Source organism: Camelus ferus, chromosome 23, assembly GCF_009834535.1.
Source record: "Camelus ferus isolate YT-003-E chromosome 23, BCGSAC_Cfer_1.0, whole genome shotgun sequence".
Taxonomy (NCBI): domain Eukaryota; kingdom Metazoa; phylum Chordata; class Mammalia; order Artiodactyla; family Camelidae; genus Camelus; species Camelus ferus.
Window position 1 is genome coordinate 9,559,287 of NC_045718.1, and position 20,617 is coordinate 9,579,903.

Consider the following 20,617-nt stretch of genomic DNA (forward strand, 5'->3'; position numbering starts at 1 on the left):
TCTGTAATGTGATGGAAGCTCCTATATAATCATTTATTTTCAATTAAAACCACCAAATGTGACAACCAGTACATCAAATTAAATTTCAGAGTTTGTGAAACATGAAGTCATTTTTTTCATTTTTCCTAGGACTTCCTTGTGAACCGCCACCACCTTCAATTCCGAATGGTGTTCTCTCTCACACATCAGACAGTTACCAGTATGGAGAAGAAGTTACATACGACTGTGTCAAAGGCTTTGGGACTGACGGACCTGCATCTATAAGATGTTTAGGAGGAAAATGGTCCAATCCACCAGAATGCATAGGTATACTGTATCTAATTTATTCTAAGGCTGATAAATACCTTTAATTCAGAACATAAGTGGTACAAATATGAAACTTGGCAGTAATGCTAGAATTAGCAGCTATCTCTGGAAAGTTTGGGATTCTGGTAGAGAATTAATAACCCTAGTAATAAGAAAAGTTTGATAGCATCAGCTCGCGTCATCTTGGGTGCGATCTCAGCATCCTCTGCTGTATACTCGCAGAACTCTCAGCTCTTTTCCTGTGTCACAGCTGCCCTCTGCTCACCAATCTCACCACGACTCACTGTACTGTTAGTTTATCAGTCGTTCTAACTATACAGTTTTCTAAGATACTTGACAGAATTCAAGGTAACAGATTTCAATACAAGCAAAAGGATAGAAATACATACATAATGTAGGTGGCCTGTAATGGGGAAAAAGAATTTGAAGGAGAGAGTTATGGCTTCAGGCATCATATATACACCAGTCTCTTTGAATATCACCATTCCCATGTTACAGTTTTGATGAATGTAAACCCTTTCAATGTAATGAAGTCAAGACTTGTAACTTATTTTTTGAAGCTATAAGAAAAATATTGTACAGAATTCATTGGTTTGATATAGACCTATTTTTCTGGAATATAATTATTGGCCACTATGTATTTTTAAAGATGTACTAAACAAGTACATATTCTTTTTCTTTTAGACACGAGTTGTGTTAACTTGCCCCACTTTGAAGATGCTGTACTCACAAGCAAGAGGAAGAAATCATATAAGTCAGGAGAAAAACTAACTTTTAAATGTCAACTATATTACAAACTGGATGGATCCAATACTGTAGAGTGTATTAATAGCAAATGGATAGGAAGACCAGCATGCAGAGGTACTTTGATAAAATTTGAAAATTTATTTACTTAAGTGTCTTAAGTAATATAATACAGAAAATTGCCTCTAGCATCATTAGAAAATGGACATAGGTTACTTTTAGATATGGTGAAAGAAGGTTTATGCCTTAACATAAAGGGATGGAATTGTATACTCAGTGGTTAATCATATAGACCAATAATTCTCAATGTATGGTCCCTGGAATAGCAACATTAGCATATTCTGGGGAACTGTTAGATATGCAAGCACAAACTCATAGGCTCACTCAGACCTGTTGAATCAAACAGTCTGGGATGCAAACCAGAAATGGCTGTAACAATTCCCAAGGGATTCTGTGCACATTTCAGTTTAGAACCATAGCTGAAATCTATTGTACTTGACGTTCACCTGGATCTCACTGATGAATTATACATTAGTCATCATAGCAGCCCGTTAAGCATTTGACAAAAATATCATTAAACCGTGTTTTCAGAAATTATACATTTATTTTCTGTTAGTTTTCCACATCTTCTGTTTGGATCTATTAATTAATCATCTGCTTTCAGCTATGGCAGTCTTCAAAGCATGTAAGTCTCTAAAGAAGTGCCTACTGTGTTTATTTGTCTAAGGTGATAAAATTACAATTCATAAAAGATGATTGTGAACAAAATCTGATGTCAAGTGGTCTTTTATGATTTTCTTACGGTTTATAAATTCCTTCTGAATTGATATAATTTATAACACTTACTTTACTAAACTCTAAAAGAGATGGCCTGTAAAACTCATTTTCACTGAACTACAAAATGTGTCTGAACTTCAAAGTAAAGTCTAGGGTAGAGATTAAAGATATAGAAGCTTAAATAATACCAACAGATTTTGTTCTATCTCCTTTTCCTCAAGCTTACATGTAAATATATCAAAATTAGCAGTCTTTCATGACACATTAACTATTGATTTTAAATTACCCATGAAATTATATTTGACATCCCATTAGTTGAATTGGTACTCAAAATGATCGTTATGTTAGAGATAATTCTTTTTTTCTATTCAGATGTTTCCTGTGTGAATCCACCCAGTGTGGAAAATGCTGCTCTACAAAACCCGAAGCCTAGATACCAGTCTGGTGAGAGAGTACGTTATGAATGCCTCAAACCTTATGACCTTTTTGGGGACGTAGAAGTGACATGTTTAAATGGAACTTGGACAAAACCACCTCAGTGCAAAGGTAGAGTATCTTACCTACTCCCCCAATATCAGAGAATTAATAGGGACAAAATATGTTAATATAAATATATAAGGAAGTAGTTCTTATGGAACAATTTTGAAATGCAAATGACACAGTGGTGGTTAAAATCCAGTTCTTTTGTCGACTGAATAAGTAATCTGACATATTTATTTTGTGAAAGATGTGACCAGGTTTGAACAGTTGGAATCATGGAAAACTTCCTGTCTTAAGTATTAAGATCCTGAAGAATAAATGGGTTAAAGATACCAGAAGTACCTCTGACACCCCAACATATTCCAGTTTGACACGAAATTCCACTGTGAGACATGGGATAGGGACCTGGGGCCTTGCGAAGGACGTGATATAATTTGGGCATCTTCAGCATATGGATTGTATGTAAAGGCATGTTACTGGCTGAGCTTACTCAAGGACTTAGTGTGCACATTAAATAAAGAGTCTGGGAACTTGGTCCTGGGACCCGTGAGTGTTTAGAGTTCAGGAAGTAAGGGAAGCCAAGAAAATAACAGATCAGCCACTTGTGGTTTTCAAAGGAACTAACTTTTGCCTGGTATGTAGTGTTTCTAATTTTTCACTTGCCCCCACGTATGTTTTCATGTTTGAAATGAATTTCTTGTCGACAGCATATAGTTGGGTCTTGTTTACGTGTCCACCCTGACATTTTCAGCTTTTAGCTGCTGTATTTCGACCATTTAATTTAAAGTAACTATTAGCATATTAGGGACCATGGCAGCCAAAAATTTTAGTGTTTGTTTTGTGTGTGTTTTTGTTTCTCATCCCCGTTTCCTTTCTTGTCCTTCCTGTGGATTTTTCAACATGATGAAGTAGTTTAATTTTGATATTCTGCGTTACTTCTGAGCATATCTCTTTGCATTGTTTTCTTAAGTCATTGTTCTAGGTTTTAACACATACATTCAGGCTTATCACACCCTACCTGTATAGACATTTTACCACTTCAAGTGGAATGTGGAAATCTTACTTCCATTAGGCCCATTTAATCTCCTCACGTTTGTAACATAAATATTTTAAGTGGTCCCTCCACATACATTGAGCACCTTATGAAATGATACAATTTTGCACAAACGTAATTTAGCAAACTCATTAGAGAAAAGATAGCCTTATATTTACCCCTATTTTTAAAGTCCATTGCACTGTTTGTTTACTAAATTCTCAATCCCTTTTCTGTTATATTTTCCTTTCTATTTGAAGATTTCCTTTAGCAATTCTTTAAGTAGAGGTCTGCGGGAGACAAATTCTCTGTTTTCCTGTGTTTGGGAATGTCTTTATTTCTCCCTTTTATCCTAAAGGATAGCATCACTGGATACAGAATTTGGGGTTGACAGCTCTTTTCTTCCAGCCTTGGGGAAATGCTGTGACTTCTGTTTGGCTCTGTGGCCATGGATGAGAACCCTGCTGGTGTTTGAACCATTTTCCCATATAGGTATTGCATAGTATCTATCTAGCTGCTTTTGAGATTTTTTTCTTCTTCTTTAGTTTCCAGCAGTTTGATCTGGTATGTCTTATGTATTTTGATGAAAGTTTCTTTGCATTTATTCTCTTTGGAATTCACTCAGATATTTCAGTATGTAGATTTATGCCTTATGCCCTATGTGGGAAATTTTTAACCATAGTTTTAAAGTTTTTTTGATCTCCAACCCCTTTCTTTTCAATCTTTTGCTGTCTTCCCAGAGGTCCACGAAGCTCTGTCCATTGTTTTCAGTCTATTTTCAAAATTAGTTTATATTCAAGTTAATTTATCCTTCTGTCAGCTGCAGTATATTGTAGAGTTCAACCAGTTTGTTTTTTTTTTTTTAAAAAAAATCTGTTACTCTATTTTTTAGTTCTATAAATTCAGTAGGATTTTTAAAAACTGTTGTCCAGTAATTTCAATATTTGTGTCATTGCAGTGTTGTCTTCTGTCGATTCTCCTTTTTGTTTTGAGGCTTTTCTGGTCCTTGCTATGTTGAGTGATTTTCAGTTGTATCCTGAGCGTTTGGAGTATTGCCTTTTGAGACTAAGGACTTTATTGAAATCTTTTATTTATCAGGCCTCCATTACGGCCATGCAGGGTGCAAGTCTGGGCTTCCCACTTGGCCTCCACTGACAGCAGGAGAACGGAGAGAGGCGTCTTGTTCCCTCAGCCTGTGGGTGGAAGTCCAGGCTCCTTACTTGGCCTCTGCAGATCAAGGCAGGGAGAGGGCTGTCAGCTTCCTTCTACGGTATATTTCTGTAGTGAGTCAGGATTGGTAAAAGTGTTTCTGTCTTGCTAGGTGGCTTCACCTAAAGACAAAGATGTGAGCACTACTTGAGCAGTTTTTTTCGTCTGACTGGGTAATATTCCTGGGTTGCAGTCTCAGTGCCCAGTCCAGGACACACAGGGGGCGAAGTGAAAACACAGTGTCCTTCCTTGAATCCCAAGGTCGCCAACCAGACTGACTTCTCTCCATCCTCCACAGTCTCCTCTGTTGGTGTTCATCATATGTTCGGGGTGTTTACTTAGCAGAAGGAATACTTAGCAGAAGCAATGAGCAGAATGTTTCCACCTCACCTTGTCCAGAAAAAGAAGGCAGCATTCCCTTTCCCACTATTCACGTTTGTAATTCTTGACTTTTATTAAAGGAGCTGATGTTTCTTTTGTAATAAAAATGAAAATCATTAAAAATGACTGGGGCTTCAGTAGGCACTGCTGTACATTCTATACAAGGACACAGAACTTTTTGTTTATCTTACGTACTCATCTGCACAGCGTATATTCACTAAGAAAACATTTTTTAATACTGGAATAATACAAAGAAGACATATTTGTTAATGTATTATGTGTGCTTTCATGTGGGGTGAAAGGACTGGCTGTAAAATAGGCCTCAGTGTAGTGATGAAAATTTCTTCAGTAACTTTCATGTTATTAGATATCGCAAGCTTTAATGCTGCACACTATGCTGCTTTCTTTATTTTGAACTGTGGAGGGTTTTCTTTGGTCCTTCAATAAATCTAACATGTTCCTTAGACTCTCAAGGAAAATGTGGGCCTCCTCCACCTATAGACAACGGAGACATTACCTCGTTCCCGTTGCCAGTGTACCCTCCGGGCTCGACCGTTGAGTACCAGTGCCAATCCTACTATGAACTGGACGGAAACAGGAATGTAATATGTAGGAATGGAGAGTGGTCAGAACCTCCCAAATGCTTAGGTGAGTATTTTAATCTTCTCGTGGATCCTGGGAAATGAGTGCAATTAATATGATGGTTAGCTGTTTCTAGTAGAGTTTCCAAGGACTAACAAACAGCCATTCTATTGCTTGACTAAAAGATAGTAGTATGTGTAGAAGTAAAGTTTGAAAATTTTTGTTTCAAGCAACAATAGCAACAAAAGATTCCTTAATGAAAGCTCTTCATATGATCACTGACATTATGATTCTTTAAGCATTGCATTTAATTTTTACATTAAACAGTACATCATTTTTACATCATTAACTGTTTGAAATGATGAAATCTACATAAAGGATTTTCAGTGAGTTGGTTTGCAAAAGATTTAGAGAATGAAGTCCTGGACCAGTGTCCAAGACTCTGCTTGAAAATCTGAAATTCTGTGGAAAATATTTGTATACTAATTAACGTTTTATGTTTTTTTTAAACTTCAGAGGCATGTGTAATTTCACAAGAAATGATGGAAAAACATAACATAGAGTTAAGATGGAGATATGCTAAAAAAATTTATTCTAAAGCCAACGACATTATTGAATTTCGATGTAAACGTGGGTACCGTGAAAAGTCACCTGCCCGTAATTTTCGAGTAGCCTGTCGGGAAGGACGAGTGGCGTATCCTACTTGTGGGTGAAACAACGGTTAAAATGCAGCCATAAAACTGAAATATGCAGATGTAGTCAGAACTGTTCATTGTTAATCCAATTCTTCTGAGTTTATTTTATGGAGTATCATTTAACTCCTTTTATTCATAAATCAGAATTTGTGTTAAATATTATGTGGATGATGCAGTTATAATCTGGGAGACCAATAAATCTCACTTCGTAAAAGCACCTCATTAAAACCTGGCAAATAAAAATGCTGTGTGTCCTATTCATAAAACATCGATGGTGAGAAATCACTTCAGTGCCGCTTCCATCCATCATTCTCCCACCTTTCTCAAATCTATCTCCTCAACTTCTCAGGCTTTCTGAGCCTCTCTCTTTCAGGGAAATGGGGAAAAATGCTTGTCTCCATCTTCAAAACAATAGCACTTCACAAATAAGTAAAAAGAAAACCATGCCATGCCTGTGTTAGTAGTAAGATGAACAGAGTCGTTTCCCGCCTTTGCTGACCTGTCAGTAAACAGTGCACCCAGAAAAGGTGAAAGATGTGACCTTGTATGAGATGCCTATGGAGCACATTTAATAATTCAGCCACATCATTACGAGGAATCAGAATCAAATTGGATGAATAAATGTCTTAATGTGACATGAAAAGTGATTTTAAAAACCCAACATCAAGTATAAATACAGACACATACACACACTATGCTTTAAACACTGAAGACATTTTTATAGAGAAAATAGTGGCAGGATAAATACTTAAGACTAACTATAGTTGAATTTGGACATAACAGAATAAATGTGGTTTTAACTCCTTTTCACTTACTTGTATTCTCAATTTTTTCTCTTTAATGTATATCACCTTTAAACCATAATATATGTCATTTTAAAATACAGATATATACAAAGTAACACAGTATGTGATGAGAACTGTAGAGACCTCTTTGGTAATGATGTCAGATCTAATAAAATGTTCATGATTTTGCTGGTACAGATGGTTTTGGAAGCATTTAATCACGAGAGTCTGAAATATGATTTTTATGTTTATACATGTCAAACAGCAGAGTTGGTTTAAATCAGTTGCCTATAAGTATTTTATTTTATTTTATTTTATTTTATTGTGTTGTATTGTATTTATTACTGAAGTACAGTCAATTACAATGTGTCAATCTCTGGGTGCAAAGCACAAAGTCCCACTCATGCCCTATGAGCATGTTAAATTTCTAAAACTCATGAAAACCCTAAGGTGAAAATAGAGCTCTAAATAATTAAGCTAAAAATATTTTAAGGTGGTATCCTGTTACTCCATGCTGCATCAAACCCAGTGGCTTTCTTAGGAAAACAAGCATGGGCCATCAGCACTGGAGCTCATGGATCTAAATCTGAAGCACTGGTCACAGCCAGTTTTCTCACCTTTAAATGAATATTGTTACAACTGGCAAGTTATCTTTGCTGTCAATGTTAACATTTCTGTATATACTATTTCTCCTAATTTTCACCTAATGGTTGTAGAATCTATTTACAACATGTGACTACAATCAATTATGTCACTTTTGGCTAGAAAATAGTGATTTTTAAGATCCAATTCTATCATTTTTCTGCATTCTAAATTGTCATTCTGTGTAAAGATGAGTTTTAATTTACCAACTCTTCTTATATTAAACTCACCTAAAAAGTTTTGCCAAACCTTTAGTTTTGACCTTTAATTTTCAATATTTGGAGCAAGGGCCTGATGTAATAGTAACCTTCCATGATGGTTTTAAGATGTTTCCCCTTAAGAAAAAGTTATCAGCATGGACTCCTAGATTTTTATTTCTTTAATGTATCACAATCAATTATTTGAAGTGAGTTATTTGTCTGAAGCTCAAATTATCCAAAATCTGGTGGTGAGTGCCTCCTGAACCTGGCTTCTGATTGATTTTCTTGTGTCCCATGGGCCTTTGAGCATTTCCCTCCTTTTTAGCAGAATACCGATGATCCAGTCTCACTGTATACCTCCCAGGCCCAGCACCCATCATCACACATCTCTTTAAAAAGCTCTGATTCTCTGTATTGCACAATAGGCTTTGGGACCGAGAAACTGTGTTGTCGGTGCTAAGTGGGGGTTTTCAACACTGTTGAAGTGCCCATACTTCCAGGATCTTTTGGTTGTCAAATCTCCAAAACAGAAAGGAAATTTTTCCTGTGGTTATTGTTTTTAGTATTTTTTACTGAGTTACAGTTGATTTCCAATAGTTTCAGGTGTACAACAATGTGAGTCACAAGTTTTACAGGCTATACTCCACTTACAGCTATTATAAAGCCCTGGCTACACTCCCTGTGTTGTACAGTATCTCCTCGCGGCTGGCTTCCCACGTGTGGTAGTTAGTGCTGCTTATCCCGCCGCCCTGTGCGCCCCTCCCCCTGCCCTCCTCCCACTGGTACCCACTTGTTTGTTCTCTGTATCTGGGAGTCTGTTTCTTTTTGTTACAGTCACTTCTTTGCTACATTTTTTAGATTCCACGTATAAGTGATACACAATTTTCATCTTTCTCTGTATGACTTATTTCACTAAGAATAATACCCTCCAAGTCCATCCATGTTGTTTCAAATGACAAAATTTCATTCTTTTCTACGGGTGAGTGGTATCCCATCATATATACACATGTACCACAGTGTGTTGGGTTTGGGTGAATCTGGTCAGGTAGAAACAGAAGAAAACCATCATATTTTTTCTCAGGGAAATCCTGGTTAGTGCAGATAACCTAGAGAAGATGAGAAGATTTAACTTTGGGGCATCCAAGTTCATCTGTTTACTTTAAAGGAGGAGTATGAATTTCCAAGCTCAGACGGCTTTTGACTAAGGTTATTGAAGACTTTATTTTTAAGAGGTAGGAGAAGAGCTGTGAATTTCTAACACTTCATACATATCTAGTATGCAGGAGCGGGAATTAAATAGTGAAATGTTTTTACAATTGCCCCAATATTGCAGAATGCCAGTTACAAATAAAATTCATCAAAAATGTCTTTAGTCTCTGCCCAATTGTACTCAGATATCTAGCATTTTTGGAAGGAAACAAAAAGCACACAGGAAAAAGCATAACATCTATAGATACGTATTTCTAAAAGATGAAAACACTAAAAGGAGAATATCACCAGATGAGGTACTAAAGAATGGACTATGTATCCAGCACATTAAACAGGTACTAGAGAGGAGAGTCTTGTTATAGCTTGAGTCTGCAAAGTGAAACACCAGAGGGGGAAATGATTATATGCAAGATGACAAAGCTGGAAAGAAGAAAAAAAAAAAAAAAACAGTAAAGATTCAGTCTAGGGAAGTAACCAGAACAATGAGAACACAAAGTATTTTTTTAATTTTAGTGGAAGGTCATAGGTTTTTAAGCTAAAAAATGAGACTAATATGCATAGATAAGGACTAATTTCCTTCCATGCAAATGTGAGAATATTTCTGAATAAATCTCAGACTTCTTCTTTAAATTAAAGAATAATGAACATATCCTACACACATCCAATTCTCTTGAGGGGAAAAGTGGCCTTATTCTCACATGAAAGTGTAAGTGGTAAGTAATACATGCTAAGTCTAGTATGAATAAAGCACTTCAGGTTTATACTAATGCCTTAGGAGGAATCAGTCTATTAAACCCATCAAGAAAAACTAAGCTCAAGGACTTTTATTCGCTATGAAACCTACGGAATAAAAATAAAATGGTTTAGAATCACTCTTAAAAGTACTCTTGCCAGAAAGAGAAAGGAAAATACCATATGATTATCACTTACCTGTGGAATCTTAAAAACAGACACAAACTAACTTATTTACAAAACAGAAACAGACTCACAGACATAGAGAACAAACCTATAGGGGGAAGGGGAGAGGGAAGACATAAAAGGAAACGTCAGGTATCTTGATTGTGGTTGTGGTTTCATAGGTTAGGTGTATACGTCTATCAAAACTCGTCAAATTATACATCTCAAATATGTGTAGTTTACCACACAGAAATTACACCACAATAAAGTTGTTTAAAAATAAATTTTAAAGTTTTAAAATTTTTTTAAAAATTCAAAAGACCAGCAAGAAATTTTTTAACTATAGAGTACTATTTTTGTGCTTAAATGAAACATAAGGCTGTGAGGTGGCTCTGAAGAGTTAGAGGAACAGTAGACTCTATTTAACAGTGGTCTTCATAAAGAATATTTTCTTATGATTTGAATTCTCTAAATAACAGTGATTTGTGTGCGCTATGTATTGTCAGCATCCTGAAGGCTGCAGTGAGGACATCCACTATCCCTGCAGTCCCATCACAGAACCTGGGAGACATTGAAATTTAAAACGTAGACACAATGTAAAAGTGTAAAGAACTCGTTAGCTGTAGAAATAATATAAATTATCTTCAGAAGTTTTATTTGGAGATACGAAGTTCATATTTTTGGCTATCCCCGTTCAGTCGAGATGACCAGAACAGGCTCAGAGAAGCCGAACTAGAATTTGATTTGATTTGAACTGACAAAATGTAAACCAGATTATGTTGCTAATGCCTCTTATTTCCCTTTCATTTTTCTAAAAATCAATTTTAACGTGCACATAAGGCAAAATGCACCTATTTTAATGATCAAAAGATTTTGACGACTTTAGAGAAATTCACTAATGTAGCACCACCACCACAATCAAATATATAGAACAGTTTCATCACCCCCAAAATGCCCTTGTGCCCATCCAGGCCCATACTCCCCACCCTCCGGTAGCCCCTGATCTGTTTCCTGTTACTGTGCATCAGATTTGGCTCTTCTAAGATTTCACTGAAATGTCATCATATAGTACTCTCGTGTAAGGCTTCTCTGGCTCGGCACAATTGTTTCGAGATCTATCCATGTCGTTGCATGTGCCAGGAGTTCATGTGTGTTCATCACGGAGTAGTTCCCCACCGTATGGATAGACCACAGTTTGTTCCTGTACTACAAATGCTGATAGATCTTTAGATTGTTTGTAGTTTTTGTCTATTATAAATAAGGTTATTATCAACATCCAAGTGTAAGTCTTCGTGTGGATATATGTCTTCTCTTGGGCAAAAATCTAGGGGTAAGGCTGCTGGGTTCTATGATTCAGTGTATGTTTAACTTTATAAGAAACGACCGAACTGTTCCCCAAAGTGCTGCTTCCGTTTTATATCCCCATCAGCAACATATAAGGGTTGAAGTTGCTCTGCGTTCTTACCAATACTTAGTCCTGTCATTCTTTCTAATTTTCTCTGTTCTTTTTTTTTTTTAATTAAAAAAGATTCTGGGTGCGCAGAATTCGGTTTGCTTGTTTATTTTTAGGGGAGGTAGTGGGGATTGAACCCTCAACCTCATGCATGCTAAGCATATGCCCTACCGCTTCAGCTCTACTGTCCCTCTGACTTTCTCCATTCTCATGAGTGTACAGCAATATCTTCCCGTGGTTTTACTTTGCATTTCCCTGATCACTAATGATGTTGATATATTTTTTAATGTGTTTTGCCTATTAATATATCTTGTGAAGTAGCTATTCAAGTTTTTTTCCCCCGTTTAATTAGGTAGTCTGTCTCCTCATTGAGTTGCAATCGTTTTTTAATATATTCTGGATACAACAACTTGGTCAGGTGGGCATTTTGTGAATATTTTCTCAGTACGTTGCTTTTCTTTTCCTTTTTTCCACATTGTCTTTTGAAGAGCATAAAATTTAACTTTATTAAAGTCTAATTTACCAAAAAGAGTAATTTTAAGCAAGTATTTCACAAACATGAAATTAAAAAATGAAACTGAGAATGTAATATTTTAAGGAGCTGCTGTAAAATTTCTATAAAAAGTATACTACAGAGCTTGATAGAAGAACCACCAGGTGTTGACTTTTAAATTTTGATGTTTGGTATTTGCAGTTATTCTGTAATAAAAATAGATTCCTGTTAGAGTTATGTAATTATTTTAAATTAAATGGAAATAATACAGCTAAGAGGTCTATGTTCAGCATCTGAAAACCTTAGATAAGCATATCTTCCATGTGCTCTCTCCCCAAGTCTCTGTCGCATGGCAGCTTCAGATTGGTTAGACCCTAACACGGTGGCAGGTCCTTAGAGAGAGAATATCGAACCACAGGAAAACCCTGCCGGGGGAGTCAGTCCCTTGCTTGACAAATCTCAAGCTTCTGGTTTATTGCTTTGCACATTTTCTTTACTGAACCTTGTCTCTCCACATTGACAAACCTAATAGACTTCTAGGTCAGTTCCTCTGTATCTGAACTCTAGACAGATGCTTTCTGAAATTCTGGAAATAAATCCATTTGTCTCCCATGTGCTCTTCCAATCCAGACTCAAGAGGAAAGTAGCTGTGTGTTAGAAGCCATGCATGCTTGAGTACCAGTTTGGGACACAGGAATAGTTGCCTTTTCAACACTATCTATGTATCTACACAGCATTCCATTTTCAGTCCATTTAGACTAAAGACCACAAAGTATTCAAATCCCTTTTCAAAGCTACATTCCTCCATCATCCCTTTATAAAATGGCCATCTCTAGTCTGAGCCCACATGCCCCTACTTTGGACATCTTTCTTAAATGAAGCAAGAAGTGCCTAACCCACATCATTCTGGTTTTTATTATTACTATTTTTTTGCAATGATTTCCTTGAAAGATTTAAGGATCAACAGCATTCTTAGTTTCCAGGAGATGACAGATGACAGTTTTATCAAACACAATATTATGGCAAGACACAGCCTGATGGTGCCCAGGCCCGCTTACAAATACAACTTTCCTGCAGAGAGTTTTGTGGATCAGGACTAGCAATACTTGCAAATGTGGAACACGTGCTCAACAAAATTCAAAACACCTAACAGAACATTGTGCCTTTTGTTTAACTTTGAGGCACAATGATCAGAATTTATTTTCACTTATCTCTGGAATTCTTCAAGTGGTTACTGCCCTGGTTATTCCCCCCAATTTTACTGTTTCTTCTGGACCTTTTGGGTTTTGTTTTCATTTTCCCTGAGGTATAATTTACCTACAGTAAAGCCTACACTTTTTACCTGATGGTTCAAGGAGTTTTGACAAATGAATACAGTTCCATAATCACCAGCTAATCAAGCTATGGACAGTCCGTTCACCCTGAGAGGCTCTCTCTTGGCCCTTTGCAGACAACTGACTCCTTCCAACACCAACACCTGGGGACCACTAATCTCTCTTCTGTGCCCAGTTTTGCCTTTTCTGCAATGGATAGCCACAAAATGGGAATAACCCAAGTGTCCATCAACTGTTGAGTCAATAGACCTTTGTTTTTACTGGCCAAATTCTGTTAGTCATATGTTTCACTCCTATAGTTAAAACCACTGAAACTTACTGTTCAGTGTCCAATATTATTATATTGTCATCAACATATATTTGAGATCTGCATTAAGTACAAATCACTGCTCATCAGTTTATGACCTGAATTCAGGTAGCACATGGCAACATCGTAAAAGTATCAATACACATGAAAGAGAACTCTCGTTAGCTCCTTTTCAAAGAACTGTCAGCATTGCAAACAAGACGCAATAAAGCCCCAGTTTGGATGTTGAAACCAAACCTAATGTGATAGGACTAAGAGGTAGGATCTCTGGAAGTCACTGTGGTCACATGAGGCCATCAGGGTGGCTGCTATGGATGGGGTTGGGGTTCTCATAAGAATAACAATAGGGAGAAAAGCAAGATGGCGGAGTAGAAGGACGCTGGTAGCTCACCCTCTCCCACAAATACACCAAAACTCACATCTTTGGACCCATCCAGCCAACCAGAGCTCCTGCCAACACCGACAGAATATCACCCTCTTCGAAAGACAAAGATGCCAAGAATCTGGCAGGAAAAAAGGAAAAAAGAAATAAGAAAAAGCAAAACAGTGTGGGACCCATCCCGCGGGGAGGCAGCGGCAAAGGAGGACTGGCGCTCGTTCGCTGGGTCTCCCCCCTCCAACGGAGAGGCCAGCGGGATGGAGAGGGAGCCTCTGAGGCTCCGATCTGCCCCAAGCATCCCTTGACCAACAGAACTGAGTTAAACAGGCACAAAGGGTCCCCGTGACACCCAGCCCGAGACGCGAGCCAGCAGCTGGGGACGGGACAGGCCGCCCAAGCTGGGTGGAGGACGGGGGTGGCTGCACTGAGGCGGCCCCGGGGGATGGCAGGGGGTTGCGGTCCGTGGCTGGGAGGGGACACAGAGCAGGACAACCTTGGTCCCCCATAAACTGCGAAAAAAGGAAAGCAACACGGCTGGTGTGCCCTGGGGGGAGGGGTGCCGTAGCCTATATCTCCTCAGACCCACGCCACCATTGCTGGCGCTTCTCCCGAGAAGAGAGGAGAGGCGCAGCCACAGCCGCCACCTCCTCCTGTGTGCAGCTGCCTGCGGGGGTGGGGGGGGTGCTGAGACCTGAATCCGCGCCTGGGGGCTCTGCAACCTCCTGGGCAGGACTGAGACTTCTTTACAGCTGGAGGCAGATAGGATCTTTCTGCCCTGGCACCTCAGAGAACTCCTGCTGCCAAGACAAACAAGGAGCTGAGATTTGGCCCGGAGCAGGGGCGGGGCCCTTCCTCGGTGTTCCCTGAGCCCACCTTCGGAACGCCGACCCGAGGCGGAGCGGGCAGCTGCACAGAGCAGCGGAGCTACTGGCGCCAGGAAAGGGCAGGTGACAACCTGCTTTCCTAGCAGGAACGCAGCACCTGACCACGGTGCTGGGGGTGGGCCGTGATCCGCCCACCTGCCTCCCCCGAGCGCAGCATCTGACTGCAGCATCAGGAGGGGGAGTGACCTGCCTGCCCACCAGATAAGAGCCTAGCACCTGACCCAGTGTTGGGAGGAGGTGCGATCTGTTAGCCTACAGCCACTGGGAGAGCACACAACAGGGTGCCAATGGAGGGCCTCTGGAAACAGCAAGCTGAGTTTGAGAAACAGGGCAAAGACACAAAGACCTCTCAATAAAATCATTAAGAGCACAGTGTCTCCAGGAGAACTAGATAACTCATACTCCTTAAGCCACAGTGCCAGAGAGATATGAGCAGCATGAAGAAGCAGAGGAACCATTTCCAATTAAAAGATCAAGAGAAATCCCCTGAAAGCACGATCAAGGAAATAGACATTGATGGCCTACTAGATCAAGATTTCAAAAAAGGAGTGATCAAAGTACTGAAGGATCTAAAACAGATAGTGTTTAGAGATATGAAATATGTCAAAAATGAAATAGAAGCTATAAAGAAGAACCAAGTAGAATTAGTAAGCTCAATTGCTGAGATGAGAGCTGACCTAAAGGCTGTGCAAAGCAGACTAGAAAATGCAGAGGAACGAATAAGTGACCTAGAAGACAGGACGACAGAGAGCACCCAATCAGAACAGCTGAAAGAAAAACAAATAAAAAACAATGAAAACAATAGAAGGGACCTATGGGATAATATAAAGTGTGCCAACCTATGCATAATAGGTGTTCCAGAAGGGTAACAAAGGGAACTGAAAAGGCATTTGAAGAAATCATGACTGAAAACTTCCCAAACCTAAAGGAATCAGATATCCAAGTACAGGAAGTTCAGAGGGTCCCCAAAACAGGAAGAACCCAAACAGACCCACACCAAGACATATTATAATCAAGATGGCCAGAATCAAGGATAAAGAAATGATCCTAAAGGCAGCAAGAGGAAAACAAGGAGTGAGTTACAAGGGAAACCCATAAGGATTTCAGCTGATTTCTCTACACAAACACTACAGGCCAGAAGGGAGTGGCAAGATATATTCAAAGTCCTGAATGAAAAAAAGAGGCAGCCTAGGATACTCTATCCAGCAAGGCTATCCTTTAGGATAGAAGGAGAGATAAAGAACTTCACAGACAAGCAAAAACTAAAACAGTTTAGCAACACTAAACCCATGCTAAAAGAAATATTGACAGGTCTACTCAAAATTGAAAAGAAGCAGGATGCTATAAAAATGAGAAACTCATAACTGGAAAGGTGATAACTGCCATGAATTATGAAAAGAATAATCACAAAATTGTAAAAGAAGACATTTAAATCATTAAGAGTGGGAGAGGGAAGCAAGGAAAGCCATTGTGGAACACAGTACGGAGATTCCTCAAAAGACTAGGAATAGACTTACCATATGACCCAGGAATCTCGCTCCTGGGCCTAAATCCAGAAGGAACCCTACTTCAAAGTGACACTTGCACCGCAAAGTTCATAGTAGCACTATTTACAATAAGCAAGACATAGAAACAGCTTAAATGTCCATCAACAGATGACTGGATAATGAAGAAGTGGTATATTTATACAATGGAATGCTATTCAGCCTTAAAAACCGACAACATAACGCCCTTTGCAGCAACGGGATGTCCCTGGAGAATGTCATTCTAAGTGAAATAAGCCAGAAGGAGAAAGAAAAATACCATATGAGGTTGCTCATATGAGGAATCTAAAAACAAAACAAAACATAAATACAAAATAGAAACAGACTCATAGACGTAGAATACAAACTTGTGGTTGCCAAGGGGGGGAGGGTGGGAAGGGACAGACTGGGATTTTGAAATGTAGAATAGATAAACAGGATTATATTGTATAGCACAGGGAAATATAAACAAGATCTTGTGGAGGCTCATAGTGAAAAAAAATGTGACAATGAATATATGTATGTTCATATAGAACTGAAAAATTGTGCTCTACACTAGAATTTTATTACTCAAGAAATAAAATCTAACAAATATATTAAAAAAAAAAAAGAATAACAATAGCGCTTGCTTCCTCTTGCTTCCATTTGTGCCTTTGATAGCATGCTCTCTCTGAGAATGGGTAGAATTTTCTCCGTTGCTTCGTAGCTTCTGGCAGTGGCCATCCAAACTTGGTTTTGCTTGCAGCTGCGACATTCTAATCTCTGCCTCTCTTGTTACAAAATATCCTCCCTATGTGTCTTTGCCTTTATTTGGTACATTCTTCTTACGAGGACATCATTCACATTTGATTGGAGCCCACCATAATTACCTCATCTTAACTTGATTACACCTTTTAAACACCTGAATTCCAAATAAGGCAACATTTTAAGGCCCTGGGTGTAAGGATTCTAAAAGATCTTCTAGAGGACACTGTTCAACACGTAATGTCCACACTGCAACCACTCACATTCATATCTTTCCCAGGTACAAAATATATGCATCCAATCCCAACATCCTCCAAAGTGTTAACCCTTTTCAGCATCAACTCTAATGCCCAAATTCCATCTAAATATCTTCTAAAGCATTTACAGGTGAGACTCAGTTTCTGGTCCAACCTTCGGGAAAATTCCTATTGTGTCTGTGACCCTGTGAAACCAGAAAACAAGTCATACGCTTCCCAAATATAATGTTAAGATAGGCATAGGATAGATTACCATTCAAAAAGGGAGAAATCGAAACAAAGAGGGAGTCTGAGGTCTTGGCCAAATCCAAAACCCAGCAGGAGAAACTCCATTTGATGTCAAGCCTGAGAAAACTCCTCTGTGAAACTGATGCTCTGTTTGTGGGTGCCCTGGCGTGGCAGCCCCAACTTTTTGGACCACGGTGAGGAGAGACCCTGTTGGCCCAGACCTCTGTATCCACGGACCTATCTTGGAAGACATTCTTCCTTTACTTTGTGTGGTCCCTGTTGCTTTCAGGCCAGGCTGAAGGCATTTCTGCTGGGAGAACATTCTCAACAGCCTCGTCAGTCTCTGGCAGGCGCCAGCTCTCAGACCTGAGGGCCCATCACAGATCTCTCCTGCATAAAGGGTCCCTGGCGCTGGCCTAGGATGAGCTGTCGGATTGCATCTCGAGTCACATGCCTCACCTTTTAAGCAAAGGGTTGACCAGCCCCTCTTGCCTTGATGGTGAGTACATACACGTGGATAAGCTGAGAATTTTCACATCATCTAGTGCTGGTTCCTTTCTGCTTGACAGTTCATCCTTCAAGGTATATTTGATCTCATGTATTTGACTACAAGCAACAAGAAGAGACCAGGTGGATCTTCCATAGTTTGGTTGGGAATCTCCTGAAGGAAAAATCCGAGTTCATCAGTGTGCTGGTTTACGTTGAGTCAACCTGGCTACGCGGCACTACTCGGCTGTTTAGTCACATTATCAGTCTAGATGTTTCTGTGAAAGCATTTTTTTTAATGTGATTAACATTTAATCACAGACATTGAACAAAGCAAAATACTTTCCTTAGTGTGGGTGTACTTCATCCAGTCTGTTGAGGGCTTTAAGAGAAAACACCGAGATCCTTCAAGGAAGAAGAAACTCTGCCTCTAGACTGCCTTCAAACTCAAACTGCGACGTACAGCCTTCCTGGGTTTCCAGGCTGCCGCCTGCCCTGCAGATCTCAGACTTGCCATCCTTCACACTCACATGAGCCATTTCCTTTAAACAAATCTCAATGTCTCTGTGTTTGTTTGTCTCTCTTTGTCTCTCTGTCACCCTGTGTATGTGTGTTTGTATTATACTGATAGAGAATATAGGTTCTGTTCATCTGGAGAAGTCTGACTGATGGAGATTTTGGTAACGTGAGTGGTTCCAGAAGAATGATGAGTTTTTGGAACTGATTCTGGTATTTCTGGAACGTATTCGCAGAGCACTAAGGAATCTACAACAAGCAGTAAAGAGGGCACTGATGGCCATGGCATGTGTGGAAACACAGACGCACGGCCTATCAACAGCGGACGCTATAAATCATACTTACAGGAGGCACGTATTTGACATATTAGCACGTTTTTGTCAAACTAATGAGTATAATTAGATTGGCTGGTTGATCCTAATTTTACTAGATAAGTGAAGAGTAGAAAAGAGGAGCTCAGGAATTCAAAGTCACAGTTCAGATGCTGCACAATCCCCTTAAAATTTTTACGTTGGTTCTGAAAGAAACGCTTATTTCCTGTATCCTCAGAGCTGAGATCGCTGAAAAATGAACCAAGTCTCACCCTACCAGTGCCTGAATTACAACGCAAATTAAATTTCCAACCACACAGGATGTCTGCTGTCAAAGTGGGAAGGAATCACATCCTCAAAACTGAAAAGGAGTTAAGTGGAAAGAACCTAGCAAAACTGGACATTGAACCCCTAAATTCTGCTGTCTCCTTTACCGGTAGAAGCAGTCCTTCCAACGGGATCTGAGGGACTAGCCCTGCTTTGCCTGAGGAAACTCCAGCGGCCTCCGCTGAGACACTGCCCTGCAGGACACAGCTGATTCCCTCGGGACACACCACTACCATTCCTTTTGTTTCTAGACTGATCAGGAGAATCAAGTTTTAGGGAGCTCTGACAGGTGAGGTCCAATGTGTGACCCGTGAGGCGGTGTGCTGTACTCCAGAAGAACGGTATCTTGGACCCATTTATATGGATAGAAATTGAGGAAATACGCATAGGAATGGATATTAAGGGTGGGGGGTAACGGTGGAAGGAACATAAAGTGGAATCCAGCAGAATATACTGCTATGGGCCCACGAAGCAGAGATTCGGAACTAATGTTGTAACTCGGGGGTTAAATAGGGCTCTGTTTAGCAGGTTTGCTCATCCCCTGACCACAAGGTGGCCTACACTAAGTGAAGCTGAAATGCCAGGACTGCCTCTGTGTACCAGAATGGAAGAGCTCCAAAGGCTTAGGGAGCCTGGACTATGAGAGTGCTTTTAGCAGTGAACACCTGCTCCGGCACTGTTGAAGGGCCCTTACACCACGACTGTGCGAAACAAGCTTGGGAGTGGGAGCCCGAGTGTCCTGGAGAGCTCTGTGACTCTTCTCCTCTCCAGGTCAGAAAGTCACAGTGGGAAACGCTGCCTCGACAGTGGGAACCTTAAATGTGATGGCTATAATTGAAGCAAAAAGGCCATGTGGCTGCAATTAATTGCCAAAGGTAAATGACTGTGGCCAGCATGACGAAGAGTGAAAGCAGCAATCAGAACAGCCGTGCTCACAGAGCCCTATGGCAGTTCATGCAGCCTGCTGTCCCTAGGGATGCAGTGGATGGGAATTCTACTGGATCTGTGAAAAGGGAAGATGGTACACTCCCGGAGATCTGTAGTATTCGTTCTCCTCCCAGCCTTCCCCAAAGGGACCTATGGATGTTTACCAAGGTGTTCGTGCATTGAGGGAAAGAAATAATCAGGAATGTTGGGGATTACTGGATACTGGGTCTCAGCACACTCCAGGAGACCCAGAGTGTGACCATGATCCACAGCAGCCAGTAAGAGCAGGGACGTGAGGAGGTCAGCTGAACAGTAGAGTTTTAGCTCAGTTCAGTCTCAGAGTGGCTCCAGTGGGCCACTGAACACATCTTGTCATTATTCCCTATGGCGGACTATTCCAGAATGCAGAAGCGGGAGAGACACGCTGAGCAACAGGAAGATGTCATGCATTGTTCCCTGAGCAGTGAGTGAGGTCTGTAATGGGGAGGAAGGCCAAGGGAAAGCCAGC

The 20,617-nt window shown here is 39.9% G+C and overlaps 1 protein-coding gene across 1 annotated transcript in view; it reads left to right on the plus strand.

Annotated features, from left to right (window-relative positions):
• Positions 1-7,187, plus strand: part of CFH (complement factor H) — a 70,934-nt gene extending 63,747 nt beyond the window's left edge. The window contains exons 18-22 of the mRNA XM_032466788.1: positions 130-306; positions 991-1,167; positions 2,200-2,373; positions 5,396-5,578; positions 6,029-7,187. Coding sequence (XP_032322679.1) covers positions 130-306; positions 991-1,167; positions 2,200-2,373; positions 5,396-5,578; positions 6,029-6,225 — 908 coding nt within the window. The 3' untranslated portion in view covers positions 6,226-7,187. The remainder of the gene's footprint in view (positions 1-129; positions 307-990; positions 1,168-2,199; positions 2,374-5,395; positions 5,579-6,028) is intronic.
• Positions 7,188-20,617: the final 13,430 nt, after the last annotated feature.